Source organism: Medicago sativa, chromosome 5, assembly GCF_051527215.1.
Source record: "Medicago sativa cultivar Bolivia chromosome 5, Bolivia_mono, whole genome shotgun sequence".
In the NCBI taxonomy this organism is placed as follows: domain Eukaryota; kingdom Viridiplantae; phylum Streptophyta; class Magnoliopsida; order Fabales; family Fabaceae; genus Medicago; species Medicago sativa.
In genome coordinates this window covers 67,046,591-67,059,967 of record NC_140753.1, presented here as the reverse complement: position 1 = coordinate 67,059,967, position 13,377 = coordinate 67,046,591, and the positions used below count along the sequence as shown (strand labels likewise).

At 32.0% G+C, this 13,377-nt stretch overlaps 1 protein-coding gene and 1 pseudogene across 2 annotated transcripts; one reads left to right on the top strand and one right to left on the bottom strand.

Annotated features, from left to right (window-relative positions):
- Positions 1–74: 74 nt before the first annotated feature.
- Positions 75–1,741, top strand: LOC146924218 (abscisic acid receptor PYL4 pseudogene; annotated as a pseudogene). Its single transcript, XR_015010072.1, has one exon. The product of XR_015010072.1 is annotated as an abscisic acid receptor PYL4 pseudogene (transcript).
- A 6,675-nt stretch (positions 1,742–8,416) lies between these two features.
- Positions 8,417–11,447, bottom strand: LOC146924217 (protein trichome birefringence-like 33). The gene is made up of 6 exons (XM_085709222.1): positions 11,243–11,447; positions 10,795–11,017; positions 10,490–10,661; positions 9,804–10,003; positions 9,530–9,688; positions 8,417–9,047 (listed from the first exon to the last, which is right to left on the bottom strand). Exons 1-6 carry the CDS (start codon positions 11,430–11,432, stop codon positions 8,708–8,710), a joined length of 1,284 nt encoding a protein of 427 aa, XP_085565348.1. The 5' UTR covers positions 11,433–11,447; the 3' UTR covers positions 8,417–8,707.
- Positions 11,448–13,377: the final 1,930 nt, after the last annotated feature.

Sequence of the window (13,377 nt, the reverse complement as noted above, 5' to 3'; positions counted from 1 at the left end):
TTTGAGATAAAAATAGAAAATAAAATAAATGTAATTGATAAAACCAAGTCTAAAGATGTTATGCAACTTGCATTCTTACAAACAACAAGTTGATCCACTTGCATGTAACCACCGCGTAATGTCATTACTTCAATTAATTCAATAGCAACTATGATTCACTTTTATTTTCTTTGTCTCTTTGAACAACAAAAGAAGAGAAAAAGAAAGAGAACTCTTATATAGTCTTAAATACCACCAACTTGTGTTACAAAAATAATAGTCTCTCAAACCCTCTCTCACCCTCCACATATATATCTACATACATATCTAATCTAAGACTTTACTTTAACTTCACATAACTAATCTTCTTCTTTGGTTTTTCTGAACAAGAGAGAAAGAAAAATAGAAGAAACTCAGTTTTATTTTATTTTATTTTATTTTCATTACTAGTAAAATACCCGTGCATTCGTATATCAAAATAGAAATGCCTTCACCGGTTCAATTTCAACGGTTCGATTCTAACACCGCCATGACTAATGGCATTAACTGTCCGAAACAAATTCAAGCGTGTCGTTACGCGCTTTCTTCTTTAAAATCAACCGTTTCTGTCCCAGAAACGGTTGCAAACCACCACATGCACGTGGTGGGACAAAACCAGTGCTACTCCGTCGTGATCCAAACCATCAAGGCCTCCGTTTCAACTGTCTGGTCCGTTGTCCGCCGCTTCGACAATCCACAAGGCTACAAACACTTTGTTAAAAGCTGCAACGTAGTTGCCTCCGGTGATGGCATTCGTGTCGGTGCTCTTCGTGAAGTTCGACTTGTTTCCGGTCTACCTGCCGTTTCAAGCATGGAGAGGTTGGATATTCTTGATGAAGAACGCCATGTTATTAGTTTCAGTGTTGTTGGTGGTGTTCATAGGTGTAGGAATTACCGGTCAGTGACGACGTTGCACGGTGATGGAAACGGAGGAACAGTTGTCATTGAATCATACGTTGTTGATGTACCACAGGGTAACACTAAGGAAGAAACATGTAGTTTTGTTGATACCATTGTTAGGTGTAATTTGCAGTCACTGGCTCAGATCGCAGAGAAACTGTGAAGAAATGAAAGAAGCTCTCTTCTATGTTTTCTTTTTCCACCTTACCGATTTTTCAGGCGCCCTAAATTTCGGATAATATAATCCGAAAAGTGTCAACCATCCTTCAAAACTCTCCATTTTTTTTTCCGGATTTTATAATCCGAACAGGTGTGTGAGAAAGTCGGAGGTGGGAAAAGAGAGTTTTTTTTATTTTTTTATTTTGGGTTTTTTTGTTTCAAATACAGGTTTCAGATCAGGATCCATATGTAATTATGTTGATACTGTAAGCCTGTATTGGAAATTGGGGGTGGGTTGGGTAGATAAATCAGTAGGTTATTTGGGGGAAGATTAGAGAAAACTGCAATGGTGGAGTTAATATGTTATATATGATGTTATATCATGTGTTGATATAATGTTGGTATATGTGTAGTTCTAATTATGTAGTTTTTTCTTTTCTTTCTATCTTCTTTTATATTTACATTTTACCATTCATTAGGAATGATGAAAGCTGGTGTTTTCATTTGCACTAGATGAATGGTCATTAGTGTTCTTTTATTTTTTGATTTGCAGAAAGTATGTTGATTAATAGTATCACTTCTTGACTCCCTTGACATTCATGTTATTCCTCCTTTTCTTGTAATTTTGGTTAGTTTTGAAATGAAGTGAGAGCTTATTCACATACTTGCATTACTTGTAAAATTTGGTGTATGTTTTGTTATACTTTTGAACGAGTTAAAATTCATTCTAAAAATGTAGAATTAATTTTGATACGTTTGATGATTGATCGAAAATGAAACCGATTTTGATTCAAGATTATTTTATTAAACTTAATTATATATCTAATATAATCGCATGTTAACAAACTTGGCCATCATAGTTTCATAATCTCCACATCATACACATAATGGTTAGGTGCATAGTTGTCAAAATCGCGATCAAAATCGTAAACTTATATGGTTTTGTGATTTTGCTCACCCTCTTCAATCCAATCGATAGTAGAATAAAAAAAATGCAAAATCGTGGTGAGATCCCAACAAAACTGCATGAAATCGTTGGAAAATCGCAGGATTTTACACGATTGTGAAGGATTCTAGGCATTTTTTTTTAATGGAAAATGATAATGAGTGTCCTAAGGGTACTCTTTAATAAATTTAAATAGTAAGTGTTTATATAAACTTGTGAATTCTATGCATCGGAAATTGGAATATTAAGTTTTTCTAATGAATAGTTTCTTAATTTAATATCCTTAAGGAGTGCCCTTACGACACTCGTTAACAAGATCATTTTTTTATAATCGTCAATTTTGAGTTCGGTTTCAATCGTTTCCATTTTGTTACCATTATATGTCACCGCCTTCGTCAAACTCTTATTTCGTTCAGTAAGGAAGAGACAATGAAGGTGAAAATGGAAATGATGCGTTATGATGCAGTGGCGGAGCCCTTCATGGGCTAGGGTGGGCCACGGCCCACCCTGAAAAATTAAAAAATCAACGATTATATGTCTACTTTGCGAAATATTATACAATTTTGTGTCGATTTTAGATTTCAGTTGATCCAAATTCCCACAAAGTGGTGTAGGGGTCCACCCAAAAAATTTAAATAATTCAATTATAGATCTATTTTGCGAGTCTTTAAACAATTTTTCAACGCTTATAGTTTTCCACGGTTTCAAAAGTGACATATGTCCTTTTTGTGATGCTTATACTTGGCATATTGTCATGTCAAACTGAAAATTTTCTCAATAAACAGTCGTAATGTACAAAGTAAGTTTCATAATTTAAAGTAGTTGTTTAATACATAATTATTTAAGTATCAACCCTAACTTTTTAGTCAAACTCCGTCATTTCAACTTCGTACTTAATGCTTATTACAACTTTATTTTATGTTTATATATTATAATTAATTTTAGTGGCCCACCCGAGCTTTTTTTTTCTGGCTCCGCCACTGTTATGATGGATGCAATAATGAGATTGATGAAGACGAAGGCGTCAATATGATGAGGGATGATCGATATAATTGTTTGTGCCCTAAGGGCACAAGTTAACATGACCCTTTAACTTTAAGTCATTTTGGTATAATCCTTTGATTACGATTTTCCGAATTTTTTTATCTCGTATCGATCCTACAAAAGTAGTTTAGTAAAATCCTCGATTTTGATTTTACGATTTTCAATTTTGCTATCCCTTTCCATCTGAAGCAAAATCCTAATTTTGACAACAATGGTTAGATGTGTATCTTTGTAACAAAAATTCTAAAAAAGAGTGATTTTGTGTGCGTGGTGTGATTTAAATTACTTATCCGGGACAACAAAAACTTAAATTTCTCATTTTATTTGGAGAAATATAACACAATAAGTATAATATTATTAAATTAGGGTCTCTCAATAATAATTATAAGATACAAAAATGGTGATTGATTGTTGGGTTTTTCTGGTTTTTGTGGTATTACTTATTGCTTGACGGCCGAATTACATGCCATTTTTCATAGCCTTCATATTGCGTATGATGCAGGGTACATGAACATTATTCTTGAATCAAATTCTAGGACGACTCTTGATCTAATCATGCTGGATGCCCAACCTCATCATCCTTATGGTCCTTTGATTAGTCAGATTGTCCAACCGCATCATCGAAATTGGATTGTTATTTTTCATCATACCCTCTGTCAAGGCAACGAGTGTGCGGATTGACTTGCTAAGCACAATGCTTCTTCTTCGGATGTTCTAAAGACTTGGATTTTTTGCCCTCATCAACTGCATCACTCCCTTTTGGATGATGCTCTTGGAGGAGCTCGCATACGATTGTAGTTTTTGTTTTGTTTTGCTTTGTCATTTCTTCTTGAGTTGATAAAAAATATTATTGAGTTAGGAAAAATATTATTGAGTTAGGATAGGATCTCAATCCATCTCTGTTAGAATTTAAACTCATGAGGAGAGTCCAACCAAAAAGACTAGTCGATTTGGTGGAAGAGCCTCATGTCTTAAATACCACATCAAACATTTTTATCTATTCGATGTGGGACTCATAAACTACCTGATGTGGGACTCCTAACATTGCCACGCCTTTTAAGAGCCGACGTCCACGACGGCTTTCACTCTATTGACACTGACCCGATGATAGCCCTTTCTTTTTTGGCGGCTTCACTCACCTATCAGTATTCGATGGAGCCCTTTAATCCAGCCTATAGGTAGCCCTTTCCGTGATCCAACTCTCTACAAGAACACCAATTGTTAAGGTTTATGTCCATGAGAAGAGCCCAACCCAAAAGACTAATCTGCTAATCTTAAATACCACATCAAACACTTTTATCTACCCGATGTAAGACTTCTAAGAATGTTCAGACTCCTAACGATCTCAGACAATTTAGCCGGTCTACCTTTTATGTTAGTCTTCCATTGACTCAGAAGGCAAGAGTGAATTTCTTTGCTTCTTGGTTTTACTTGTCAGTCCTTAACGTGAGAGTTGGAGACATTGGTCATTGGTAATTGCAAATTTCTATGAAGCTTCTGTTAACTTTTACTGGACATAAGGCATACACGAATCCTTATTAGTCAAGAAAAGATATAGGAATTGAAACCATACTATTATTTAAATATAAATTACGACGTCACGTTAAATTTTTCTATGGTTGATATGAACCAAAACAATCACCGAATTTGCAACTTGTGTTGGATGATCTCAACTTGAGACGTAAAAAAAACCAAGTTGCCTTTAATCCTTGCCTCTTCAATCTTAACTAACATATATATTCTCCCTAATTTTTGTCGTGTTTAATAAATTATTCATCATTATCATTACACAATAGTAAAAATGTTAGCTTCACCCTGCAGACAGGTTGGAAGTGGTCGATGAAATTGCAAGTTGATTTCCTTTTTCCTGTGCGTTTGGTTTAGAAGAGAAGTTGTGAAGAGAGAAATAGGTAAGAGAGAGAGTGGGAAGAGAGAAATAAGTGAGAAATAGAGTAGATTTGATGTGTTGTTTGGTATAAAAGAGAGAAGAGAGAAATAGAAGAGAAAGAAGTGTTGATTATTTATAAAAATACAAAGATACCCCTACAATAAAAAAATATCTATTAAATTATTTATTTAATCTTTTATTCAAATTTATTTTAATTAATTAAATTATTTATTTAAACTTTATAACAATTAAATTAATTAGTTTTTTTGTGCTAAATTAAATTAATTAGTTTAACTGAATTGAGATAAAATAATTAGTTTTTATGTAATTTAATCAATTATTAGATAAATTTAAAAAGTTTACTTACTCATTGTATTTGTACTACTAGGCATAAAGTATATTAGGAAAGGAGTGCGTTATCACAGCGAAGACTTGCGTTTCGTCCGTGTCATATGTTTAAACTTGCAGCAATTTCACAAGGGTATTAGTGGAATAAAAATAAAAAGTGGGCTTTCTTCTCTGTTTCTTCCCTACTTTGGAGAGACTAAAAACAGACATGGGTCCCATGTGTTTTTATCTCTCTTCTCTCTTTCTCGTTGCAACCAAACAGGAGAAGTTCTGAACTTCTCTCCTTTTTCTCTGCCTGATCTTTCTCTCTTCTCTATTTCACCTCAACCAAACACAGTGTAAGAGATCAAGTTGATTTCCTAGTAGGCATGAATAGGGCCTTTTTCATTTTGTTTATTCTAAAGTTTGTATTATATTGCAAAAACTAGTTTTAGACCCGCGTGCAACTTACGAGCCATATATTAAATCAAATACTATTTTTTTAATAGACAGATGAAATGACAAAACCATCATAAACTCACACACAGAGAGTGAAGGTATCAGGATTCGAACTTCGGTCATAACGTCTAGCCTAACAATTTCGACATTTTTGCTCGTTGAGCTAAGACTTATGGACAGTAGATCAAAATTTTATAATGTACAATTTATAAGATCACATGCCAAATCAAAGTAACAATTGCAATGTCAAATCTAATATTTTGTTACAAGTCATAAATATTAGACAAATCACAAAATTGAATGACTAAAAAAAAAATAGAGAACGGAGAGAAATTTAATTTGATATTTGGTTGAATGAATAAAAGTCATTGCAAAGTGGTTACATCAAGCTTTAATTATTTTTTTGAAGGATCAAGCTTTAATATATGTTAATTAACTTTTATCTAATTACATAATTCATTTTAGTTTCTTAAAAAAAAAAACTATTTAATTACACATCTCCAATACACATCTCAAAAATGATATAAAATGATTTACAATTACTACAATTTATATACTCATAATGCATCTATCAGAAAGCACACAAAGCTATAAAATGATGAGTATTACTATTTATCTAGAGAGTTTTTATCAAAAATTTATCAAGAAAAGGTCTCAACCAATTAAATTTGTTAATTGGCGGAAATCAAAGGAGGTAATGGAATTTATCAAAAAAAGGTCTCAACCAATTAAATTTGTTATTTGGCGGAAATCAAAGGAGGTAATAGTGTGTAATTAAGGAAATATGTTAGCAAATACATTGTCTTGAAATTTTTTTGATAAATTTTGTCACTGTATCTATCATTTCCCTAAAATGATTGACGTGTTGTTGTGCACATAGATGAGGTTTGATAGACGACATAAATCATGCCATATCCTACTTCCATTGATTGGGGAAAAAGGAAGCCCAGAATTTTCTACTAAACCGACAAATTGATAAAGATAAAGCAATTTTGAAGGATAAACTCGTGATAGAATGCCATCCTCTTGGAATCAATACTTCTTATTTTTAAAGGAGGAGTGTTTTACACAACTTTTTTTTTAACACTCTCTAGCCATCACTATTTTATTACATGAAAATTATTTGGGTCGTACATTTTAAAAATAAATCTCACGTAAAGAAATGACATTCATATAGGTTTTATTGAATGAAAGAATGAGTGTTAAAAATAATGTTAACATGAGAGTGTTTTAGTGTTTTTCATAATGATGAATATAACCAACTCAAAAATAATTTAAGACACGATTGAATAATTAGTTTATTGAACTAAGTAAGTGAATCAATGTTGAACTATGAGTCAAATTAATTCGTTGAACTCAAACACACATAATTATTAATTAATTTCATATAATTATTTTATTTTCTATCAATAAAATTGACTTGGAGGTAAAAATAAAGAAGCTCGAAGATGATTTTGAACACAATGATCATATCATGTATTGAGTTGCAAATATTATTTTGAAATCCAATAAACGTCATTTGAAATATAGCATTCATGAATACACCCTACAATTCTCATGAGGACAGCAGGACCTAATTATATTACTTCCAGAAGAAGAAAAAAATGACCTTGGTAAAAAATGAACTAGGTTGGTCATCAACATGTAATTGTTGATGACTTGATGTATTTATAGTTGATGCCTGATGGAAATATGTTTTTTTTTATTATGCTTTTTGTCTTTTGGTTAATTTGGTTTGTGTTATTGAGTTAAGCCGAGTTGGTCATGAGTTTAAATCGAGACGAGTTATTGACTTGAATTGATTTCTTCGTAAATTTGAATTAAGTCGAGTTCGAGTTTATAGAGTCAAGTTTTTTATGTTGAATTAACTTTTATTGAACCAAGTTGGACCTATTTCAGCCCATCTCTAACTCTTTTGGTGAAGTAATCATAGTAACATTTATACACTTTGAGTGTAGTTACTTGTATTGCAAGTAATGTCTCATATCTAACAAACTAAGCTAGAAGACAAAAAAGTTAGTTACAAGCTATATCTAACTAACCATAACATATCTACTCGAAAATTACTCATTCCTTTAATTTAGTGTGAGTTAACTCACACTCGACATTTTTCAGTGAGTTAACTCACCTTGGCACTTTTAAGATCGGTTCAGTTACTTTAAGTCGGTTCAACCGATCTTAAAAGTGGCAGCGTGAGTTAACTCACGTTGAAAAATGTCGACGCTAAATTAAGGGAATGAGAAAAATAAAAGTGAGAATAGCAATTTTCTATCTACTCACACTAGGTATTACGTGTTAGCCCATTTAGTAGATGGGACAAGTGAGTGCAGCCCAACAAATTGAAATGGTCATGCAAACCTGTGAAAGCATTCGATAACAACAGAGTCGGTTATTAAGGGATGGAAGGGGGCCAATAGCACTCACAAGCTCTCAAAATTAATCGAGGTCTTATTGAGTTTTTTCTTTTTTACTTCATTTGGTAAAAATTATAATGTTTAAAATGGTCGTGAATAACAACGAGGGTCATACTAATTAGTGTTCTCGGAATATGCACCCTATACTGGTTTTTTAACTATTAGTGTTTTTTGGCACTAGTTAGCATTTTCCTAACAATATATAGATAATTCAATGTTATAAAACAAATTATGTGAGCAACAAGCTTTAGAACCAAAAACTACAAAAAATTTGGAATTTGGTATTTCAGTTATAGGAAAGGGGGAAAAAATCAAGCAATTTTCTCATATTTTGTTTTCTTCCTTTCTTTGAACAACTACTAACATTGCACACAAATCCTCATTCATTTCTTTCTTCCTTGTTATCGTCACATGTATCCTTTGCAAACAAAGATTAATCACCGTAGCTATACTCTTTTCCGTGTACAAATGAAAGTGTCACACCCAAGAGTCCATGATCCAAGAGAACAACAATATATGATCCCTTTATATTTGAACAAATGTGTACAATTTTCAAGGATAAAACAACTTAGCAAACAAAAGTTCATTCCAATTATCTTGAAGACCAGGTAAACACCAATGTACACAATCAGCATAGCTTACAGGGTTAGCTAATTGCTCTTTAGTTAAAGGGCTCCATTGCTTCTTATAGATTGAAGTGTGTGCATCTTTACGGTAACTTGAGAGTTGTGTGATGTTAAGAAATGTAATTGGAACTTTTGTTTTGCTTAACACTTCACCAATCACTTGCATTATACTTTTTCTACAATCAGAACCCCAGTATGTGGAATTATTAATCAAAGTTGTTTCATTGTAACAACTTCCTCCTGGCTCACCTCCCCAATCTATACTCCTGCCATATATTTGTTGAAATATTAGAACTTAGAAGTGGTGTATTATGATAGTGATATATGTATACACCTTCTGATCATTATTATACGCAAAATTTCACATTTTGGTTCATTGAATAAGTGATGTATGTAGTCTATAATATAGACTGCATACATCATTTATTAAATGAACCTAAAGAATAAAGTTTTGTTTATAATAGTGACCGGAGGGTGTACATGCTCGTTGTTAATTTGAGGTTAATTGCTCTTTTGAATCGCCAAAATTGTAGAGATTTTTTTTAAGGTGTCCAAAATTGTATGGTTTGGTTTCAAAGTTAATAAATTTTAGAATATTAAAATGATTTTTGAAATTGAAAATTCTCAACCATATTATAGATCAATTTAAATAGGCTGATGTGACTTGATGTTGTAAAAAAGTGTAATTTAAAACACTGTAGTGTGTGAAAATGAGATAGCTAGAGAAAGAGAAGATAATTATACTCACTTTCCATGAGAAGGTGACATGCTAGTGAAGAAGACTCTAGTTTTCTTTGGATTCATGTTCAACCTCACCCATCTAAGCATACTTTTCATAGCCATACGATAAGCATCCTCAGTTGAAATTGTGACAATCTCCTTTACTTCATCATCAAAAGATCCAAGTCTAAAAAAATTGAAAAGGGATTATTATTTTATATTAATTTTCAAATAATCAAAATGGAAAAGGGCTAAGCGAAATAAATAAACAAGCTTGTTTGAATAGAAAAGATGGAACATACAAGATTTTCATCTCCAAGCCAGTCATCCACCAAAGATAAGTGTTGAATACCAAAATGTCAACACCTTTCCAATTTCTACCATGCTTATTGATTGAACCTTTTCTTACAATTCTATCAGATATCCTATGAACAACAGCATTGTCCGAGTTTGATTCTAGAAGAAAAGGTGCCCAATAGAACTCAATTGTTGCATTGTATTCCTGATTAAACACATGAAAATCAACAATAAAAAATGGTACATATTTTTATGTAGTTATAATATATATTAAGTTAATTCATCTAGTCTCAAACATACACACAAAAATAATTATATTTAGTGGTCTCAAATATTAACAAATTAACTACTTTTACTCTATTTAATATCATTTCTAAAATATATCTCAACTTTAGACGAGCAACAACGTTAACACGCGGAGGATACTTGGTTTGCACCAAATTATTACATTAAAGTGAATCAACTAGAGTTAGTTGTTGGTTAGGAGTTAATTAGTTAGACCGATTCACTCTTATAATTAACTTTCTATTCTTCCATTATCTCGTTCTTTTATCAATCTATTCATTCTACTATGAATCTCTGAGTCCCACACGAATACTTATGATTTCTTTCCTGCTGATCACTATGATCTCTATTTCTATGATTCCATCATTCATAACAATAATGAAGATCGGAGATAACATTGATTTACCTTTGCTGTGAAAACAGTTAGTGAATCAAAGGTTTCCATGGATTTGGCATCCTCAGGAATGAGTTGATGGAGAAGGCATACAAAAGAAACATATTGACCACGATTGAGAGAGTCTCCAACAAACATCATCCTCTTTCCACGTAGTGTTTCAAGCATCAAGCTAGCATTGAATCTGCATTTTTGTCACACAAAAATCATCTTTTTTAGCTACAAATTTATTTTTTTTTTTGACAGAAATTTTTTAGCTACAAACTTGAATAAGAAGCAAATAAAATAAAAATTGAAATGCATAAATAAATACTTACTTAGGAAGATCGCAACCGTGTGGTTGCCACCTCCAATGTTGGTAATCTTTGTCGGGTCTCCCATGTTCTTGGCAAGTCAATTGAGGTTGTATGTACGGACACTCCGATTCCTCGTACAATGGTCGTGTATCCTCGTCCCAAACCCACCTTCCATTGAATATATCACACCCTTCCTCTGTCTTCCCCACCGCAAATGGCACCTTGATCTGCTTCTTCACCCTCTCTTTTCATTATTCACCCCCCAAATACAAAACATCAAATAAACCATAAAAAAGGCATAATATATTGAAATCTTATGATATTAATGATATTAAAATCTTATGAATATGTCGGGGCGCGAGTTTGAACTCTCTTATGGGTATGTATGAATATATCCTCTATACTTTTTGATGTAAAAAAATAAAATAAAATAAAAAAGTTGTAGCATTTTTTGAAACAATGGACTCACCAGGTGTGGAGAAGAATTTGTCTTGGTTAGAGTAGTTATAGAGTTGTTCACCAAAGATGCACATGAAATCTTCACCATAGAGAATAGTAACAAAAAGAATGAAAGCTAGAAGGGTGAAAAGGTAAGGGGAGAAACGACCTTTGCTTCTTAGAATGGAAGAAGGTGAGAATGGTGGCTTCATTATTTGCATGCATTCACCAAATCCAACTCAACTCACTATTATTTACGTTAATATAGCAAACTAACTAGTACTTTACTCTAAAAGACTTGGAAGAAAATATAAAATAAAATCATTGAATGTACTAGTATATTAGGAGAAAGTGGGAGGTCAAGAAACGATTGAACTTATGTCTTTGTTGATGGAAATGAAATTATTAAATCAACTTCCTTACCCAATAAGACATCACAATGGAGTTCCCTCTTTTGGGCACTTAAGTGGTCCCTCATATACGTATAACTAATTTATAATTTTTTAAAAGTTATAACTAATAAGCACTTAATATCTTCAAATTAACACTTCTAGAATTTTTATTAAACTGGCTTCAACAATACTCAATATCATTATAATTTAATTTTTTTAATATTAAAATATAATAATAATTGAAGAGAGTCACTACAAAAGTACACATCACTATAAATACTCATTTTTCTTATGCAACAATAAGAATGTCTATTTGGCACTTTGGCTTATAAGGAGAAATACCTACCATTGTAGATGCGGAAAAATAGAAGAGAAATGTGTGTGTAATGTCATTTAAACAAAGAAAATTAATATCAAAAGGAAGGAATAACTATGGTATATGATGTTTAGACGTTTCAGTACCCAACAAAAAACCTAACCGCTACATTCTTTTCATCATTGGAAGAGGGATGACTTAAGGTTGTTTTTGGTTCAAAATCATCCCTATAAATTGTTTGTTTTTTTCTCCTTTTATAGTTTTGGTTTTTCTTTTGAGTTCTATCTTTGATTTTGTCGTGTAAGTGAGACGATTGTGGTGTTCATTGTCTTGGTGCGGTATTTTGATTTTTCGTCTTGTTTCGATTCAAATTTACGATTTTTCTTCGTTTGATGTCCATTATAAATTCAAGCAATAGCTTTTGCATCTTCAACGTTATTGATCTAGAGACATGAATATTTCAGACACCTTTATGTTGTCTCATTTTGTAATTTGTATGCATTATGTCGTTTTTTACTCTAAACTTGGATGTTATGAGTTTGTTCACAATTTCATCATTTTTAGTTTTAGCGATTTTGAGATTTGTATTGGTCTAAATCGAAGTAATTTTTACAATTTGAATGAATGAATATTGTTGTTTTTAATTAAAAAAAAATGTAGTAAATGTGGGATTTGTATAGAAAGTATTATAACCATAGTATTATACTTAAAATAAAAAGTAATTGTAAAACCGTTTTCTATTATAATTTCCCAAAATTTGTGTTTTTTTTAACTTGATTAGAAATTCTCGAAGTGAATCATAGTGATAGATGCGAGATGAAATTATAGAAATAAATTTAATACTTTCTATAATTATAATTTACATTAAATATTTTTCCAGGTAATGATAATTGAAGAAAAACTATCATTCTTACATGTTGTAAACAAGTCAAGACATTTTGTGCCTCAACATATAATTGTGTTTTCATACCTACAACAACATGAAAATATAAATGATCATATACTTTAGTTCGAAATATGAGATACAGAAATATATATATATATATATATATATATATATATATATATATGTATATGTATGGTGGGTCGTGAGTGATTCAGAAGTTGATATACTACTAGGGCTTTATACATGTTGCTTTGCTTCAAAGCCAAGGGTGTGTGGAAGATTGCTAATCATAGTCACTTGGCCTATTCATTTGAATGATTGTATATTTGCACTGAATAACAAAATAGGTACGGTTATATATTTGAGCTTTTTTAAATGAATTTGGTTTTGGAAATTAGGTGGAGATGGTGATTAGGTAGTAGGTAATATTTAGCTATCATTTGAAACTTAACTGTGTCGTTACTTTCATTCTCACCTAAGCAAAGAAGTTTCCGACACACGCACACACTAGTTGGACATATAAAATGTTAAGAACGACATATCAACTAAAAACTTATAAACAAATAAGAATC

Excerpts from the sequence above, each read along its gene's own strand:
- LOC146924217 (XM_085709222.1), bottom strand. The coding sequence starts at position 11,432 with ATGCAAATAATGAAGCCACCATTCTCACCTTCTTCCATTCTAAGAAGC. Across the intron at positions 10,662-10,794 it reads CACGGTTGCGATCTTCCTAA|ATTCAATGCTAGCTTGATGC; the intron begins GTAAGTATTTAT and ends ACAAAAATGCAG. Across the intron at positions 9,048-9,529 it reads ATGTCACCTTCTCATGGAAA|GAGTATAGATTGGGGAGGTG; the intron begins GTGAGTATAATT and ends AATATATGGCAG.